This window comes from Alexandromys fortis, unplaced genomic scaffold (genome assembly GCF_014885135.2).
Source record: "Alexandromys fortis isolate MF-2015 unplaced genomic scaffold, M_Fortis_MF-2015_v1.1 scaffold_148, whole genome shotgun sequence".
Classification (NCBI taxonomy): Eukaryota; Metazoa; Chordata; class Mammalia; order Rodentia; family Cricetidae; genus Alexandromys; species Alexandromys fortis.
In genome coordinates this window covers 3,812,234-3,830,657 of record NW_026068019.1, presented here as the reverse complement: position 1 = coordinate 3,830,657, position 18,424 = coordinate 3,812,234, and the positions used below count along the sequence as shown (strand labels likewise).

The 18,424-nt window shown below is 44.8% G+C and overlaps 1 protein-coding gene across 3 annotated transcripts in view; it reads right to left on the bottom strand.

The window, feature by feature from the left end:
* Positions 1-1,259: 1,259 nt before the first annotated feature.
* Positions 1,260-18,424, bottom strand: part of Rasgrp3 (RAS guanyl releasing protein 3) — a 99,767-nt gene continuing 82,602 nt past the window's right edge. For all 3 annotated transcript variants that reach the window (XM_050162981.1, XM_050162982.1, XM_050162980.1), the window contains 6 exons: positions 16,642-16,757; positions 13,748-13,895; positions 6,275-6,311; positions 5,902-6,027; positions 5,222-5,583; positions 1,260-3,224 (listed from right to left, as the gene is read on the bottom strand). In XM_050162981.1, coding sequence (XP_050018938.1) covers positions 3,216-3,224; positions 5,222-5,583; positions 5,902-6,027; positions 6,275-6,311; positions 13,748-13,895; positions 16,642-16,757 — 798 coding nt within the window. In that variant the 3' untranslated portion in view covers positions 1,260-3,215. The remainder of the gene's footprint in view (positions 3,225-5,221; positions 5,584-5,901; positions 6,028-6,274; positions 6,312-13,747; positions 13,896-16,641; positions 16,758-18,424) is intronic.

Below are 18,424 nucleotides of genomic sequence, written 5' to 3'. Positions count from 1 at the left end.
AATTTCATATAGGAAGAAGAGACAAGTGTTAGACCAGAAGGAGGAGGAGATGATTCTCATCATATGATTCTTAAGCATTCTCATTTATATTTCTTCTTAAAGTAACTTTTGATACAAATTTTAATTAAATAATGCTCTCTGAAGTCACTGAAAGTGATGAAATGTCTTTTTTTTTCATGAAGAAACTGAATAGATATATCTATAGATGTCTCCTATCGAAGTATCTGACATGTCCTAGATCCCCTGACTATAGAGAGTGGAGAAGGGGTCCAAGTTCAGTGTAAGTTGCATTCCAAAGGTATGCTCTAGAAATTGATAAGTTTTATCTTGGTCAATCCAGAATCTTTCGAGTTTCCTGTCCCAGTTAACAGTTTGGTGTTCTTATCCCAGGAGTCTGCCTTCATTTTCTGACAGCAAAGCTCTTAGACATTCCAAAGGATATTACTATGGAAGTCTGGAGACACTGCTGGGGAGCCAGACCTTCAACAAAAGGCTTCAAATGCCAATTGCAGCTGCTCCGGATTAAGCAGATGAATGAAGAATCAATGGAAATAGCTAATATGCCCTGACCAACCTAATTCACTGTGAAGACTGAGGCTTTATCCTTCCTTTTAAAGGGAATAGTGACAAGGTATTATGCAGTACTCTCAAGTGTAGGGCCAGCCTGGGCTACCTAGAAAATTATAAGCCATCCTTGGCTACATAGTGAGACCCTATCTCCCTAGTTAACCATAGAATGACACCCCATTCAAGGAAATAAAAGTGAGGCTGGAGAGATGACTCGGGGGTTAAGAGCACTGGTTGTTCTTCCAAAGGAAGCAGGTTCAATTCCCCACAGGGCAGCTAACAAGGATAGCTCCAGGTCCAGGGGATCAAGCGCCCTCTTCTGTCCTCTATGGGCACTGCATGCATGTGGTGCACTTGCATCCATGTATGTAAAAACATTCATACACACAGAAAATAAGACTTTTCTTTACAAAGAAGAAAATCAAGGTGACAATGTAAAAAAGAGATCTGGAGGAAGAACCATCTTTGCTTTTCTTTGCCATGGGCTTGTCTATTTTATTGACTCTGGGAAACTGATGAAGTCATCATTAAAGTCACTATGGCTGTAAGTCAACGGTATAATCAGAATTGTGAAGCAGTTCTTTATGGACTACGGTTCCTCTTCAGTGCACTAATAGCCTTCATGTTTTCACAGTGCCCAGGCATACACATGCTACATACACACATAGAACACACAGAGTATTTTTTTTTGCTTGTGTTTATTTTTCATTAAAGGTACATTTTTGTTTCCTTATCATGGGAAGACTGGAAATACAAAATTCCTTATGTATATGAAAACTCTTAAATATCCAAGCCAAATGGCAAGTGAACTAACTCTTCTGAAAAGAAATATAAAAAGTCCAACCTTCTTTAACAGGTTTCTGTCTGATCTTTTCTCCAGAACGGTTTCCTGTACTTAAGTTACCATTTTCTGCTTTAATTTGTTAACATGCATTTAGCTGTATGTATGACTAGTAACAGATAGTGTATATACACAGACCCGACAGCACTGCCCTCGGAGGTGCTTGACACTGGTAAGTCAGTTCGTTTCCAGCTTAATCTCAGCTCCTATTAATGACTTGACTTACTCTTCAGTATCCCCAGTCCAGATCCTTTCCCATTCCAGAGCCGCTGGAGCACATTACATCAGCTCTGCCAAAGTTTGAAGACCCTGGAACTGGGGCTGGAGAGATAGTTCAGTAGTGAAGAGCATTGACTGCTCTTCCAGAGGACCCGAGCTCGGTTCCCAACCCACACGGTACCTAAAGATACCAGAACCACTTAGCTTTCATGTCCTCATGCTCCCGGTCTCTAAGGACCAGAGCAGAACCACCAGTTAGTTTTTACATCGGATACATGCACAATAGCCCTCCAGTGTGAACCAGGGTACTTCTGTGAAAGACTGGTCAGTGGGCACCAGATGGTCCCCTCAGTGACAGACTCAACCACCTCAATTTTTCTTAGACAGAATCTTGCTAAGTTTCCTAGGCTAACCTCAGACTTGAGGGTCGTCCTAGCTTTGCCCCAAGCGGAAAGACAGAGATGTGTAACCCCATCCCAGCTTTGTCTCCATCTCTGAGCATCAAGAATCACTATCATAAGATACACATCCAAAGGAAGACATCTAAATTATTAATATTTTAAACTCATAACTGGAATATCAATCCCTAGTTGAGGCTTATGGTAATTTTTCTTTTAGGGAATATTCTTTTAACTGTGGGTGAGAATTTATTAGGAAGAAATTAAGTTACCTTTTGCATCCTGAAGTTATTATCTAAAACAAAAGTCTTCAGGTTGCTTTTGGCTTTCCAAACTGGTTGTTCTCCTTTTCACCTAGAAATTCAGTGGGGTTTGTTTGCTTGTTTTTCGTTGATTGGTTTTTGTTTTTGTTTTCTACTAAATTTTATTCCTTGGAACTTGATTTGATTTCGTAATTAGCATTCTATTTTGGGAATCCTCAGAAAGATTGGGAACACAATTAGGTTTCCAGGTATACAATTTTTTCCACTGTAGCTAGTAGGACTACTAGGGGAGCTTGGGGGCTGTGATTCTCCTTAGTGAGGCAGGATTGGTGAGACCTAGGCAATACACACATGTGGCATTACACACCACAGCCACTGTGTGGTAAGACACTCAAAATAGCGCACAGCTAACTGGCATCAGAGGAATCATTGCTTTCCAGAGTCTGAAGAACGCCTTTGTCCCTCAGTGAAACTTCAAGTCCCGGTCCCATCTAAAAGGTATGCAAAAGGAGCTCAGTCTCAACGCCTTATGAAACACCCCTACACACACACACACACACACACACACACACATACACACCGATTTATAAAAATAACGTTATCCAAAAGGGCCAAGTTTTGAATTTAGAGACTGGATATCACACACATGCACCGGAGCTTGCCTTCCCAGTGTATAAATGGCTCTGGAGAGGTGTGAGAAACTGCCCACTACATAACAGTGTTTGTGGCATCTCAGCAGGGGCAGAGTGTGGAAAATTGGGATAAATCCTCTGTCCTGTAGTCCAGTCATGGAGATCCCGGGATGACAGGAGGCCGTGAACATGTGCACATCTCTTTTCCAGACTGCTCCCAGAGCTGGAAGTGCTTCCCGCAGCTTTTCTTTTCCCCAAAGCTGACATGATTGCCTTTAGGATCCCCAGCTTGATCTCAGCCATCCTGCAAGACAAACCAAAGCCTGTTGCATAGTTGGGTCTCATTTAACAAAAGCAGGGTGTTCCTAAAATGCTGTTTTCCAGGCGACTGTGAGGGAAGACCTCAATGACCAGTCCTCGTACTTTCCATATCTAGGAGGGAATTAAAAGATCATAGAGCCAGTTAGGGCCTGAGCCTGTGATCCCCGCTACCTTAGATTCAGAGGAGGATCCCTTGAGCCCAGGAATTGGAGGCTAGTCCCAGGCAACCTAGTGTGACTCCGTGTCACAAAAATAAATTTAAAAACAAAAACAAGACAAAACAATAGAAGGTATTGATGTGGGAGTGATTTCTTATTAATAAAGAAACTGCCTAGGCCCATTTGATAGGCCAACCCTTAGGTAGGCGGGGAAAACAGAACAGGATGCTGGGAGAAAGAAGCTGAGTAAGGAGTCGCCATGGTTCTCCCGCTCCAGACAGACGCAGGTTAAGATCCTCCCTGGTAAGCCAGCTCTTGGGCTACGCAGAATATTAGAAATGGGTTAGAACAATATGTAAGAGCTAGCCAATAAGAAACTGGAACTAGCCAGGCCAGGCAGTGTTTGAAAGAATACAGTTTCCGTGTAATTATTTCGGGCATAAGCTAGCCATGCAGGCGGCTGGGTGCCAGGAACACAGCCCTACTGCCGCTCCTATTTCAACAAGGTATCAGAAAAATGGGCCAGTGTTTTAAAGTGCTTGCTGCACAATCATGAGAAGTAGAGCTTGAAATTTAGCACCCCTGCAGCAAGCTAGATGGTCCCGGGAAGCCCTGTAACCAGCTCTGAGATGGTGGCGGAAGAGAAGAAGACTGGACTGCTGGAGCTACCTAACTTCCAGCCTAGCAGAGGAAAACATGACCTCCAGATTCAGAGATAGACCCCTGAATAAAATAGAAAAACAATAAAATAAAAGTGAGGAGAGGGAGAGAGAGAGAGGAAGCCACCTAACACCTATTTCTGACCTCCGCGCCTGCACCTAGGCACGTGTGCACAGGCGCACATATTCATACACACATACATGAAATACTCAGACACAAACAAATCCTAAAGAGAACCGGATCATCCACTCGGCACATGGACGTCTTACTCTGTGAGCCTAGAGTTCATATACAATACACGAGGTGTTCCCTTTGGGTGCTACACGAAACATTGGTCCCTCCTTTAAAATGCTCCTTGTTCGAATGTTTCCATCTCAGAAATTCTTTCTATAACATATAGAAGGGCACTTAGAAGATGTAGGTACATATATATGTATATGTTTGACTTTCTATAGGTACACTGTATATTCATACATACATATTCATACAATGTGAATTTGATTTACCAATAATTTCATTACTTTACAGATTAGGCGTATTTGATGTCCCCAAATCTATTTTCTTAATACACCATAGACTGTTGACTATTGAATTATCTCCCTCTTGAATCGATTTATAATTTCAGCAGATTCTAACATTCCATGTGCATGCCAGTTTACTTAGGGTGACCCGGATGTGACTCTTGGGTGACAGAGCCCACTTTATAGAACCTTCCAGCCTCCACATCTTGGATTACGACCCCCTCTCTTTTTCTGCAACACCATTAAGTGCCTCTGTTTTAGCACAGGCAAGAATCTAACTCTCTGTTCACAAGTCTTCCCTGAGTCTGAGCCCGACTCTGGCTTGGGAAATGAAGCTAATGTGTAGTGCACTGGTCTTTGAACATATGCAACAGTTACGGGTCCCTGATGCACCATTGCAATATAGACATGACCTCCTCACATTGCAGAATTCTATTTTCATTTTCTGCATGGTGAAACAGACCCAAGGGATGAGAAATCATCATTCTGGGGTCCAATAACTAGCTAGTATCTTTCAAAGGGATGCATCTTGATTTCCAGTCATACTGCTTTGGAAGTCATGAGGTTATTGTCCAGAGCCACCATGCCCATATCAGCACCCTCAGTCTCCTCCTTTCTAGTTGTGGTTTCACAGCACTGACCTCACCATCCTGTTTGGCTTCATCTTGCCCTTCATCCTGGTCAGGTTCAAATGCGGTGCCTCGGTCTACAACATCCACACCAGCCTGTGCCACGGGCTTCTCATTTTCCCACTTGGCAAAACCTTTATCCTTAGCTGCTTTGTCATGGAACTTGGATTTCATTTTGGGGAATGTATGGGACCCCGAGTCTCCCCAGCCAGCCTCTGACCACACAGGTTCTGTCTGGGTAGCTTGACTAGTGGTGGCTCGCTGTAGCCTCACGGAGATTTTACGAGAAGAGCCAGTGACCAGTGTGATGGCTCTGCTGTCCAGGTCCCGGTGTCCAGCAGCGACCCCAGGAAACTCAAACACTTCATCCTGCACTAGAAGGAAGAGGAGAGTGATTGTTACCTGACGTCAGTCTGTGCAATAGCAAACTATCACTGTTAGTAAAGATGCCAGGAATCTGATATGCAAGGTCTCAGAGGAACTGGTGCGGCTAGAATTAAAGTATCAGCAGGTGAGCATGTTAGTGAGTTCACCAAAAAAAGCCAAAGAATTAAGGGGTTAGCATTCTGAGAACTCTAAGAAAGCAACTAGCCTCGCTGCTTATAGGACTCAGACCCTAAGTAGACACAGAACACAGATGACAGACAGGTGTGGAGAGACACCATGGCAGTGAAGAACATAGAGATGCTTACCTGGGGGCAAGGCTGGGCTTCCAGGCAGTGACCCAGGATTGCTGCCCAGCGAAGGTACCCGGGCAAGTCTCCTGCAGGCCAGAACCAGGAGGTCTTTGCACTGTTTGTGACAGTTGGCTCCACAGTCTGCAAAGATCCCAAAGGTGCCACAGATGAGTGTGAAGCCAGCATGAGTGTCTGACCCTCCCCTCCCCCACATCTGGATTTCAGGGATGAAATTGGGAAGTTTAGAGCCTTCTTCCAGCACACATTAACCCTTCAGCTTCCATTGTCCCAAGAAACCCAAGTTCTCCGTCTGGCCAAGAGAGCATGTACGGTTTAATCCGACAGATTTGTTTCCTACCCCAAATGTCCGTGTCTTAACATGTATTACCTTTGCATTTGTAGCCTTGTTTGATTATGCCCCAGAGCTGAAACAGAAGACAAAGGAATGTCAGGACATGGGAAGAGAAGCCTAGAAAGAAAACAAAGCCACAGAGAAGGAAGCTCTGGGAAGTTGGGTGACTGGCAGCTCACAAACAGGATGTAGCTGCTCTGGACACCCTTCCTGTGGAAGAGGAGCCTTCTCCCAGCCCCCTTCAGCTGTGGTGACAGTTTCCCTTTTCTTTCTCAGAGCCAACTGGTTGGCATGGAAAATTAGAGTTAGTAAGTTGATATGTTGTTCAGATGTTAGCGACTCTGAAGCCACATGTAGAAGAAAAGTGGACCAGCCGGCTTTCCTGTCTTCCTTTATGATCTGGGCAGCTTTGGCGCCCCCTGCAGGAGCTGTAGCAGTCTCAGCGTGCACTTACTAACTCGCCAGGTAAAGAATGGGCAACTGATCTTATGCATCATGTCTGCAGCAAGGCTGCGGGAGATGTCACAAAGCCTCCTACTCTGCCAGCCAAGGACATGGTGACTTTCACGTACTTAGCTAGTGGGAAGTGACTGCTAAATAAAAGCTACAGGCAGGCGTTATGAAGAACATAGTTGCTATAAAAGACCTCAACACACCAGAATAAAAATCAGACTATAAGCACCATACTAAAGCTCCACACTGTAAAGCTGAAACTAAGCGTTTTATATGACCCTCCCAGGAACTAGAAGAAACAACAGCCATATTCTCCCTAAATGGTTTCAATTTGTCGCCTGTCAAGTTGGGATCTTAGGCCCCAGGCCCTTGAATCTATCCCAGCCCCCAGGCCTGGTCTGGACTCCAAATCCCAGCAGGCCAGGTCCTGACCCCCCTCCCCGGGTATTTAAATGATCTCCCGAGAGAGGAACACATAGTCCCTTTTCCTTCCTCCCGGTGGTGTCAGAGCCACCCGAGAGCGCAGAACTCCCATTAAACCTGGATATTTCTTAATTTGGCTTGTTTTGATTTGGCTTGATTGGGAATTTTGCATCGGCAGGGAGCTCATGTTAGGAAATATTCCTAACATCACCGACACCTTAATCCTTAAATAGGAAGGTGGAGGAAACTCATGCTCTCAGTTCCCTTCTCTTTTTTATTTAGACAGGTTTCCCTATGGAGGCTAGGCTTGTCTCGAACTCCCAATTTTCCTGCCTCAGCCTCACAAGCATTGAAATTACAAGCATGTGCCTTCATGCCTGGCTTATTTTTCTATTATTCCCCTCTCCCCGCCTCCCCCTTCATGCAGAGGCAAAGACCAGGCTGCTGTGGTTCCAGATTCTCCCTATCTGGAAAACCTAAATCTGTTCTGTGGAATGACTTGGTGCCTGGTTTTAAAATCTAAAATTGCACAATCTACAACCTTTTACTGGAACTGTAATTTTGTCCTTTGACACGACAAATGCCTCAGGTTCAATGAGGGAGGTGTTTGGAAGTTGCTCTGGGCACAGTCTTGGCTGTGGTGTAACGTCCTGGCAGAAGTGAAGCTATTCTAAAGGGATCCACATTCCCTTCCCTTGCCCCCGGAACTGGGACTTCCAGCAATCTCATACCCAGAGAAGGAAAAGGTTGAAGTCTTAGGCCAGCAAGAGGAGGGGCTTGTTTTCCTCCAAGAATTCCCACAATTCTCTGACAGCTTCTCAGATCACCTGACAGGAGAGCCTGGAGCAATGGGTCAGAACTGAGCCAAGCCACACTTCCACGAGGACAGCTTGGTCATGTATCTCCTTGCTCTATTCAAGCCTAAACCTGAAGTGTCCGAAGACAGACTTGCTGCGCCTCTTTATTTGTTCCTCTTCTCATTGTGGCCACATTGAATAGCCTTTTTATTTGTCTAGTTGGCATCTTGAGGTCAGGAGGCTAAGCCTAGCTTGGTGGGCGGGGCTCCTGGGTCTGAGGTTCCGACCCTAACAACTCCAGTAACAGTGGGAGCTTCCCCCTCCTCGTAGCTCTTAACACCATGAGGACGGTGCCCTTGCTCTGCCCTTCCTCCTACCTTCTCGTAACATTTGCCCAGGGCAGCAGGGACACCTGCACATTCAGCATTAGGCTCAACTCCGTTTAGTTTAGGTTTAAGATGGGGAAACCTCATTAATGGGTTAGGTGCTTGTTGCTTGCTTAATAAATTGAGGCTGAGCCGGGCAGTGGTGGTGGCGCACGCCTTTAATCTCAGCACTTGGGAGGCAGAGGCAGGCGGATCTCTGGGAGTTCGAGGACAGCCTGGTCTACAAGAGCTAGTACTGGGACAGGCTCCAAAGCTACAGAGAAACCCTGTCTCGAAAAACCAAAATAAATAAATAAATAAATAAATAAATAAATAAATAAATAAATAAATTTGATGCCGAAAGGAGCGGGGCCAGCGGCCTCCCGAGCCGAGTGGGAACTCTGTTCACAATGCATAATGCCACACAAGCCCCTGAGGACAGTCATCTGGCCCCATAACAAAAGCAGTTGCCAATGCAGAGTGATGTAAGGGCAAGAGGGTGGCTGCCCCTTTCTCTCATGAAGACAAGGAAATTCTGCCAGGGGAATCCAGAGATTCCTTTGACCCTTCATAGTGCCAAGATCTTCTAGAACACAGTAAGACGCAAATGCCTTCTGGCAGGGCTACAGTTTGCCTCTGGAAAGGAAAGATTTCTTTACCAGAGACAGACAGGTTGGCTCGGAGTAAAGTACCACAGGAGACCAGATGGGGGCAGAAAAGGGAAGAGGGTGGTCAGGTTAGTCACAGCTTCTCAGGAGCCCAGGAAGCTTTCAAAGTCATCTAGCTGGCTTCCGTCATAGAAGGCGTGAAGATAATGATCCAGGAAATAGATACCTTGCAAGTCCCAACCGGGAAAACTTTAAGAGTGGTGACATTCTTACCGCTGCTTCTGGGTCGCATCTGTGTGAACAAAGCCACTAGGATGGGACCAGAAGGAGACTGAAGAAGAGGCAACTTCGGAACTAGAAAAAGAGATCATTCTGAGTGAGGTAACCCAGAAACAGAAAGACAAATATGTATGCATTCACCTATATGTGGATATAAGCTGGTGAATTTGATGATAACGAAATTACAATCCATAGACCCACAGAGGTCAGGTACAAAGTAAGGGATGAGTAGGGACAGATAGACCCTAATGAAATAGAATAGATAATTATGGTTGGATTGGGGGGGGATCAGTGAAGAGGAAAGGGGGGAGGAGGGAGGGCATACATATGGGGAGAGTCAGGTAAAATTAAGGACCATTTGAGGAGTAATATGGAAATCTAATACAGTTAGAAGCCTACTAAAATATATGCATGTATGAAATTGACCTAAATAAAATCTCGAAATAACGGGGGAGACACCGTCCCAATTGGACTTCTCTTGTCACCGAATGAAGCTCACTGTACCAGGAATGGGTTACCTCTAATTGAGTTGTGTGCCAAAGGGGTCCCATGGGAACCTCCAAACAACCCAGGCTGTTGCCAAGACTATAGGCTGCTCTCCACAAACTGATGGCAAGGTCCTGTTGCTAAAGAAAACACTACACTAAGTGACTCACTGAACACAGAGACGTGGAGCTGGTGCCTGCATGATCCTTCACCCTAGGTTCCAATGTCTTTGGTACATGTCTCTGTGTGTTGCCAAAGCAGAAAAATAAACCCCAACTCAGCCACAAACCCTTTGATCTACAACAGTGTCCTGCCTGTATGATGCTAGTGCAACAGTGGTTCAAAGCGTGTGGGAATAACCAACCACTATCTGATTTGACTTAAGGCCCACTCCACCAGATGGAGCCCATACCCAGCACTACTCGGGTGACCAATAACCTGAAACTAGATAGGCCAGAGACCTGAGGGGAGCCAAACCACTGTGCTGCTAAAGGAACACAGCATTAAAATGACTCCTAAGGACATTCCCCTAGGTCATAGGTCAGTGCCTTCTCAGCCATTGTCAGAGAGGCTTCCTCCTGCAGCAGACAGGAACAAATACAGAGACCCACAGCCAGACATAGGCAGAAAATGAGAGGCCTTGGAGCACTCAGCCCTAAATGGGATGTCTCCATCAAATCCCTCCCCTCCAGGGTCAGGGAACCCTACATAAGAGGAAGCAGAAATAGTGTAAGAGTCAGATGGGACAGAGGATACCACGAAAACAAGGTACTCTAAATCAACATGATCAACACATATACGATCTCACAGAGACCGAGGCAGCACGCACAGGGTCTGCACAGGTGTTTGGATCTATACTATGGCTTCCAGTTTAGTGCTTTTATGGGATTCCTGGGAGTTCAAACAAGTGGGCCTCTGTGTGTATATCTGTTTCTTGTGCCTTTTCTTGGGCTCTTTTTCTTCTGTTTGCTTGTTTTGTCCTGTTCCAATGTGTTAGTTTTTGTTTAACTTATTTTATTCTGTTTTATTATTATCCCTTAGAAGCCTGTTTGTTTGTTTTTGTTTGTTTTTCTAAAGAAATAAAGAGGTGGATCTGGAATGGAGACTGCATGGGGAGGAAATGGGAGGAGGAGAGGAAAGGAAAACAATAATCAGGATATGTTATGTGAGAAAAAAAATCTATTTTAAATAAAAAGGGGAAAGAAGAAGAAGGAGCAGAGGAGGAGAAAGAGAAGGAGAAGGAGGAAGAAGAAGAGGAGGAGGAGGAGGAGAACAGGAGGAAGAAGACTGGTGTGGTGGTGCTTGTGTTTAATCCCAGCATTCAGAAGACTAAGGAAAAAGGGTCTCAAGTTCAAGCCTATCTTGGACTATTGCATGAAACCCCACCCCACCCCTAAAGATAGGACTCCCTAATGGGAGTTGCAATATGTTATTAGCACCACTGCAGAGCTGCTGCAAAGAGATACAGTCAAGCAAGAGTCCTTTCAGGACTTGGTTTGCTGAGCTCACTTAGGAGCCAGGAGGAAACACTGCCAGGAAAAGGCACTGGGTCAGTGTGCCAGCCAACAACAGCCAGAGGCAACCCAACTTAGGTGAGTCTTGGGAGCATTTCCCAGGCTTCTTTGATCTGAGACCATGGGCTTGTACAATACTTGACATTCTTTACAATATAGAGAACACTGGACTGAGAGTTAGGAAAGCTGGCTGGGGTTCATGCCCCAGCTGCCAATGACTTACGTGACCTTGGGGAACTAACTCTCTTCACTTCTCCAGCCTTTAGTTTCTTCTTCTATAAAATACGGGGATTACCAACACACTTTCAGTTCTGGCATCCTGATTCTGAAATATATGCACTGCCTTCCTTGCCCTTAAAATAGAATTTATTTCCAAAGCAGATGGCCCAGGCACTGGAAAATGGTTCCTGGCAGTCTCACAATCCCTCTCAAGGATGTACCTTCAGAGCTGTATTTATAAATCCCTTGAAGATCAGTGGACCCTTGAGTATTAAGTGAGCAAAGCCCAAGTCAAGCTGTACTAATGAAATTAAATAAATTTCAAAAAATGAAAAGGACTATAAACTTAAAAGAGTTGATTTCAGGCAACCTCTAAAAGTGCCAAAAGAATACTTTCAGAGAGTTTACGCTGTTTCCTCTTTTTCCCAACCCCTTGATACTTTCAGACTTGTAACTTGCCTGGTATTATTTATCTCCCCAACAACTTGCCAGGTAAGCAGTGTATTGACTGTTTTTTACAAATAGGAAAGCAGACATAATGGTGGTCATTAACTTGGGCCCACAACATGGAGTAAGAGGGGCAAAACTAAGGTTCAAAGCCAAGGTTCGTGGTTCCAGGTCCAGAGTTGTGTGCTTCATACCAGGAGCAGCAGCGCACAGCAACAGCAAGTGTGCTCAGACGAGTGGGCAGAAGATGCGGATCCAAGGTCGACCTTCTTCTTAGAAACAGGCATCCCCACGTAGGGAGGAGGCAGCCACGGCTTCCACGCTGAAACTGAATAAGTGCCTCAAATCTGTCCTACACCGCTAACGACCAAATAAGCATCCCGATTCCCAGTTCTGCCTTGGCAAGTCCACTCAGTCTGACCTTTCCGTCCGAAGGCTCAGGCTTTGCAGTGGTACCTGTGGTTTCACCCCACTTGCATTTTCAGGTTTATCTACTTCCCCAAACTCCCATGGGAATAGAGAAACAAGAGGCACACGAAAAAGGAAATGCATTTGTTGTACAATAAGGTGGTGTGGTGAAGGACGCACCCAGCGGAGATGCTGTAAGAAAAGGAACGTCTCTGCCCCTGGGACTGATGAGGCAAACTGGCTAGAATGGTCTGGGGGCTGCTGCTGTCGAAAGTAGAAGTTGCCTTATATACCTATTCTCAGAGAGATGTGTGCCCTGGGTCTCCCAAAGCCAGGCCTTTAAGCAGGGCATGGGAACAGTGTAACTGACAGGCAGCCCAAAGCAGTCAGCCCTGGCACGCGACGGCTGAACAGAACCAACAGTAAAGCTCGGGTGGTTTATCTTACCTAGGTGCTGGGCCACCCTCACCTCAAACTTTTCATTCTCTTTTGCTTGAGTACCAATTGAAAGATAATCAGAGTTCAAAAATCTGATAAGGAGAGGGCCCAGAGCTGGCTCCACTGCCCAGTGTCAGCGTAAGTATACAGCAGTGGTTCTCATCCTTCTTAATGTTGTGTGTGACCCTTAATACAGTTCCACAAGTTGTGGTGACCCCCCCAAGCAAAAAATTATCTTTGTTGCTACTCCATAACCATAATTTTGCTACTGCTATGAATCGTAGTGTCAATATTTGATATGCAGGATATCTGATATCTGACTCCTGTGAAAAGGTCATTTGATCACCAAAGCGGTCGCGACCCACAGGTTGAGAACTGTGGTATACAGTGTTCTTGTACTGCAGTGGTGAGGGCCAAGCGCAGGACTCACACTCAGAGCTCCCGTGTTTGAGTCCACACTTGATTAGAACTCTGCAATCGTGGAGGAGGGGCTAGCCACTCTACACCTCTCCATCTTCGGAGGGCAAATGCGGAGAAAATGCCTGCCTCATGCTGTGGGGATTCCTCACATCGCTGCCCAGGGACTTTGTTACTGTCAAGCATTAAGTAAATGTTATTTATTATCATGACTGCCTTATCCTCAAAGGGTTTTTTTTCCTCTTTGAGTTGGGAAGTATTGAGCCATGCCATGATGGATGTAGTGACGAACGTGTTAAATGAGTGCTAGAAGGAACTGGCTAAGATAAATACTTCTCTTTAGAGCAACCATTACCAAGAGTGGTGACGAATGCCAGAGCTCTCTAGGCTGATACTTCCCCTGGCAGACGGTAGTAGTAGAAGTTCTTTCTCTAGCTAGTGGAGCTCAGCATCCTTCTCCGTCTTGCTTTGGGGTACTCCCAGAGCATAGCTAAACTCACAGATCTCAGTTTGATTTTTATTTCATCTTTAATTTCAGGGAATCACCACACATTTTATTTCTGATGCAGAAAAGAAAATGGATTCTACTGAGGAAATCATTTCCCTGCCTTTCCAAAGGGCTGGAAAAAAAATAGAAACGGAAAATCTGACTTACAAATCCAGCACAGTGTTCACAGAAGGTCGGCTTGAGATAATTCATCTCCTGAAAATTATGGATAAATCCTGGTCCCATTTTGCAGTGTAGCTGGGATTTAGCTCTCAGAAAATAGGCCATCATTTCATCTTTGCTAATTAGGCCATCCCTGTTAGGAAAGTCAAAGAAGAGAAGAATCTGTGAATACCGTATCACTAAGCAGCATGCGACACTCTGGTACCCACCTCCCAAACCTTTGTGACCAAAAGCAAAAGAGAGATGTTCACTTTTCTTAAACATTCAAAAGGAGGATGAGTCTCCAAAGACACATCAAATATTCAAAACCTTCTTCAATAAGTAGATGCTGTGTGTGTGTGTGTGTGTGTGTGTGTGTGTGTGTGTGTGTGTGTGTGAAAGCTCTCAGACACAGTCTCCTGAGCTTGCTAGAGGCAGGATCGCCATTTCACACTGAGGTAGAGATAAGAGTGACTGACCATTTTGCTTTTCTGACCTTCAGGTTGAACCCCAATATCTGCCTTGGGTTTTTATTACTTGTGTTACAACTAACAATAAGGTTGACATTGCTGCTGTCCCTCTCAACTTTTTCAGCCCGATTCATTGCAGGCTGCTCCTCCAGAGACCTTTGCATCTGTGTCCTCCAGATCCATGGCTTATCTAGAGCAAATCCTGCTGCTGTTATCCCCACAGAACGACTCTCCTCTTCCACCTATGTGTTCTCTGCTTACCACACACCTCGCTTGCTGTCACTGGTCTATCAGTAAGGGACCGAGCACATGTGACACAGGTCTTTGCTTACCACACACCTCGCTTGCTGTCACTGGTCTATCAGTAAGGGACCGAGCACATGTGACACAGGTCTCTGCTTACCACACACCTCGCTTGCTGTCATTGGTCTATCAGTAAGGGACCGAGCACATGTGACACAGGCAAGTGCCAGGTACAGAGATCTCACCTTGCCTGCCCTGCTCAGGACCCCCTTATCCTTCCTCTCTCAGGTCTTCCTATGGCATCAGAAGGACTGCTTCCCTCCCTGCTCTCCAGGCTCCACAGACCTCTGCTCTCTCCCAGGCTCTGCACAATCTTCTCACCCATTTCTTCGGTTTACAGAGAGGCCCAATGCTTCCCTTCTCCTCTAATCTCATCCCTTGCTCCAGCTGTCTTCCCCGGCACCAGTCTTTCTCTCTTACCAACTCCCAAAGTTATCAAAAACATTACTCGTTAGCATTTCTGTCATCATTCTACAGCACTCAGTAAGTCTCTCCCACTGCCATCCGACTAAACTGGCACCATGGACAATCCTCGGTGGTATCCTCTCATTTTTTGAAAACTCTGACCTCACAACAGTGTGTGACACCGGGACATTTATTTGTTGACACCTTCTTCTCTATGGAGCCTGCACTTCTGAGCCATGTTGCTTTACTCTTTCCTCTCCTGCTTCCTCTTCTCTGTCTTTTCTGAAGAATTCTACTTGTTACTTTCATTGTCTATGAGTGGGAAGGGAAGTCCACATATTTCTTCCTGGAGCCCTGATCTCGTCCCCACCCCCAAATTTCCCACCAGAAAAAAAAAATACTGCACTGAGGTTCCAGCAACCAGATAGTGTTGTGGGGCTGAAAACTCAGTGTGCACCTCCAACTCCGACTGCCCTCACACATTTCATACTGCGTCTTCAATAACTTGCTAGACGTCTCTCCCTGTACACACCCCTCCAAATCAACATAGCCTGCCAAAGTCCCTGTCTTCCCTTTCCAACTCACATGACCACAGGTTCATAATTGTACTCCAGACTTAAGGTCCTTTTTTCATCTCATATGCAAAATAACCTGAATCATACTTAGAATTTATAAAGTTCAGTCGTTTAGTATCTTTCCCAGCCTTAAAAACATGTATCATACAATTTGTGCAGATATACGCATCAATCGCAGACACAAAAGTCTAATTTGGACTACATTCATTTAGAAAGACGTGTGTGTGTGTGTGTGCATACAGAGATGTAGAATCATTGAATCATACATGCCCCAGGGATCCGCTTACTATACCATAGGGCAACTGGAGTTTAACCACCAGGCAGTAACCTCGCTCAGGTCCTTTCATGGCTCAAGAAACAGAGAAAGGAGGAGCTTGCTGCCGAGCATATATCCCATCTTACATTATGTAAGTTGCTCCTGGCACAGGAGCTTCCAGTTTCCAACAGCTGTGATACAAAGCACTCAAAGATCAAAGGAGCTGAAGAGACTCCTGTGCCTATCTACTGTGTGTTCTCTCACATGCTAGGAATTCCAGGAACCAAGATGTATGCAGAATCATAAGATGGAGGGAGCGTACCCTGTGAGTTACTAGAAAGGGGAATGTTGGCTAATCAATAGGAATGCTGGACTTAAATAAGTGGAAAACTCTACATGGCAGTTCTTCACCTTGACCTTTATCCTTTAGTATTTTTTATTTTGAGACATGGTCTCACTGATCAAGTTGTCTAGGCTGATGCTGAATACTTTCTCTGTGAACCCAAGCAGGCCCCGAGCTTGAGATCCTCCTGCCTCAGTCTGCCAAGTAGCCTGAGCTACAGGCATCTGCCCTCAGGTTGGTCACTTCCACTTCTCTTGACGGGGGTTTGGAGTTGGTAGCAAAGCACTAGAAGTATTGATAGAAACTGAGAGCTGGTTCATTTCCAGACGGGCACTTATGCTTAACAGAGATGTGGTCTGCCCTGTGACAGCATCCAACAGGTTAGGTTTAGGGACGCCAAGAAAAACAACGAGTGGAAAGTCAGACTGTTCTATCAGAACAGTCGGGCAAAGCTTGTCGGGATGCAGGGTGCAGGTTTGCCTGTCCCACCACATAGATAATCTTCTGCTTTAAGTTAGACCCACTAAAAATAAAAAAATGGAACTCACTGGTCTTTGTCTAGCACACAGAAGGAATCCAGGAAGGGGAAATTGGCAGCTATGCTCTCAAAGTCCTCTTGGGAGATGTAGCCATCGTGATCATGATCATAGTTTCGAAACACAGACTGCAAAGGAGAAAAAACAATTTACCTTGAGTGCGCATAGGTCAGCCATTAATCTTGTGAGCAACAATATGTGGATTGTCCACTCAATCAAAGAGCCTAGAATCTGGTGGGGGATCTGTAAACTCACACTTAATTAACACTATAAAGCAGTAAGTGGTTAGTGGAGGGCTTGGAGGTTTGAATTTAGATAAAGAAAGATTTCCTGCAGGTAAAAAAAAAAAAAAAGTCTAAACTGAGACCTCAGGGTTGAGTAGGAGTTAGGCTGGTGAGTTTATTGATTATAATACTATGAAAACCTAAAATGAAAATTTACAAATTTAAATAACTTCAAAAATTGAAAACTTGTTGAATGTTATCCGCCTAAAAATTCCAGTAAGGATTTTTTAATTCATATTGGGAGACAAGAAGTGTTTACAAATGAACAAATAGATTTTACAGTTTAAATCAAAGTCAATGTAGAGGCTAAAAATCAATCAGAATGGTGAGACATGCGGACTCTCCACTTTAATAAGTCAAGCATTCTAAGGGTCTACTTAGCAACAGGAGAGGCAGCTTGAACCACGAGTCTCCAGATACAGGCAATGTCTAAAAGCATTTATCTAGACCCACCTCATTCTGCAAACCACTCCCCGCCCCCACCCCACTCAGAAGAGAATCTCAATTCCCCCTCCTTCCCTTCTCTTCTCTGTCCTTCACCATCTCATTCCCATCAATCCAATCCGAATTCCTTGGTGAAACGTTGGCCCAGTTTGGGTTAAAATGCTTATCATTTGTTTAATCAAATTAAAGGCAAGTTTATTAAAAACCTATACTAAAATTTGTTTTTACAAAATTCTCGCAGTCTATAAAAAGTATGGCTATTCAATGACAAATATTAGATACTTCAAAATAGTTAACCTTTAAGCTGTTTTGCTAATGAATAATAAGTATTGGGATGATGAAAATGCGGAGCACACCCAATAGGAAAAACCTTATTCAGCTGTTTAAAAGAAGAAATTTGAAATTTTCAAAAGTAATGGATGGATTTGGAGAGTATTATATTAAATGATGTTACCTAGATCCAAAAAGAAAAAAAAATCGCTCATCTTCTCTCATACATGCATATATTAGCTTTGAGTGTTTCTGTGTGTGTGCACAGGACTATGTGGGTATGGACATAAACTGAGGAAGTAGAAAGAAAAGCATGAGAGGGAAATGTGAGGTGTTAGGAGAGCAACAGGACATATGAGATAGAAAGGAGGTTGGTGGGGGTGGCACAAACAGAGACGGGGCTGGAGGAGAAGAGGAAGTCAGGGGAAAAGATAAAAAGAAAACTAGTTTGACAATGCTGTAATAAAATCTAATAGGTTATATGTTAATTTTAAAAGATGCAAGAAAATGAAAGAGAAAAGGATGTCAAGAAAGGAAGGGAGGGTGCGAGGGGGGAAGGGAGCGAGGGAGGGAGGGGGAGGAAGGGAGAATGGAAGGGAGGGAGGAAAGGAGGGAGGGAGGGAGAGAGGGAGGAAGGGAAGGAGGGAGGAAGGGAAAAGGAAGATCTCTACCTTTCATTTTTGATTTTCTATCATCAGAGCATCCTGATGTGCAATGTCCTCTGTGGTTCCTTCTGGTCCCCAAACTCTGTTCCTCTTTGCCTTGGACTGTACAGACTTCTTAGTCCCTTTCCTCAG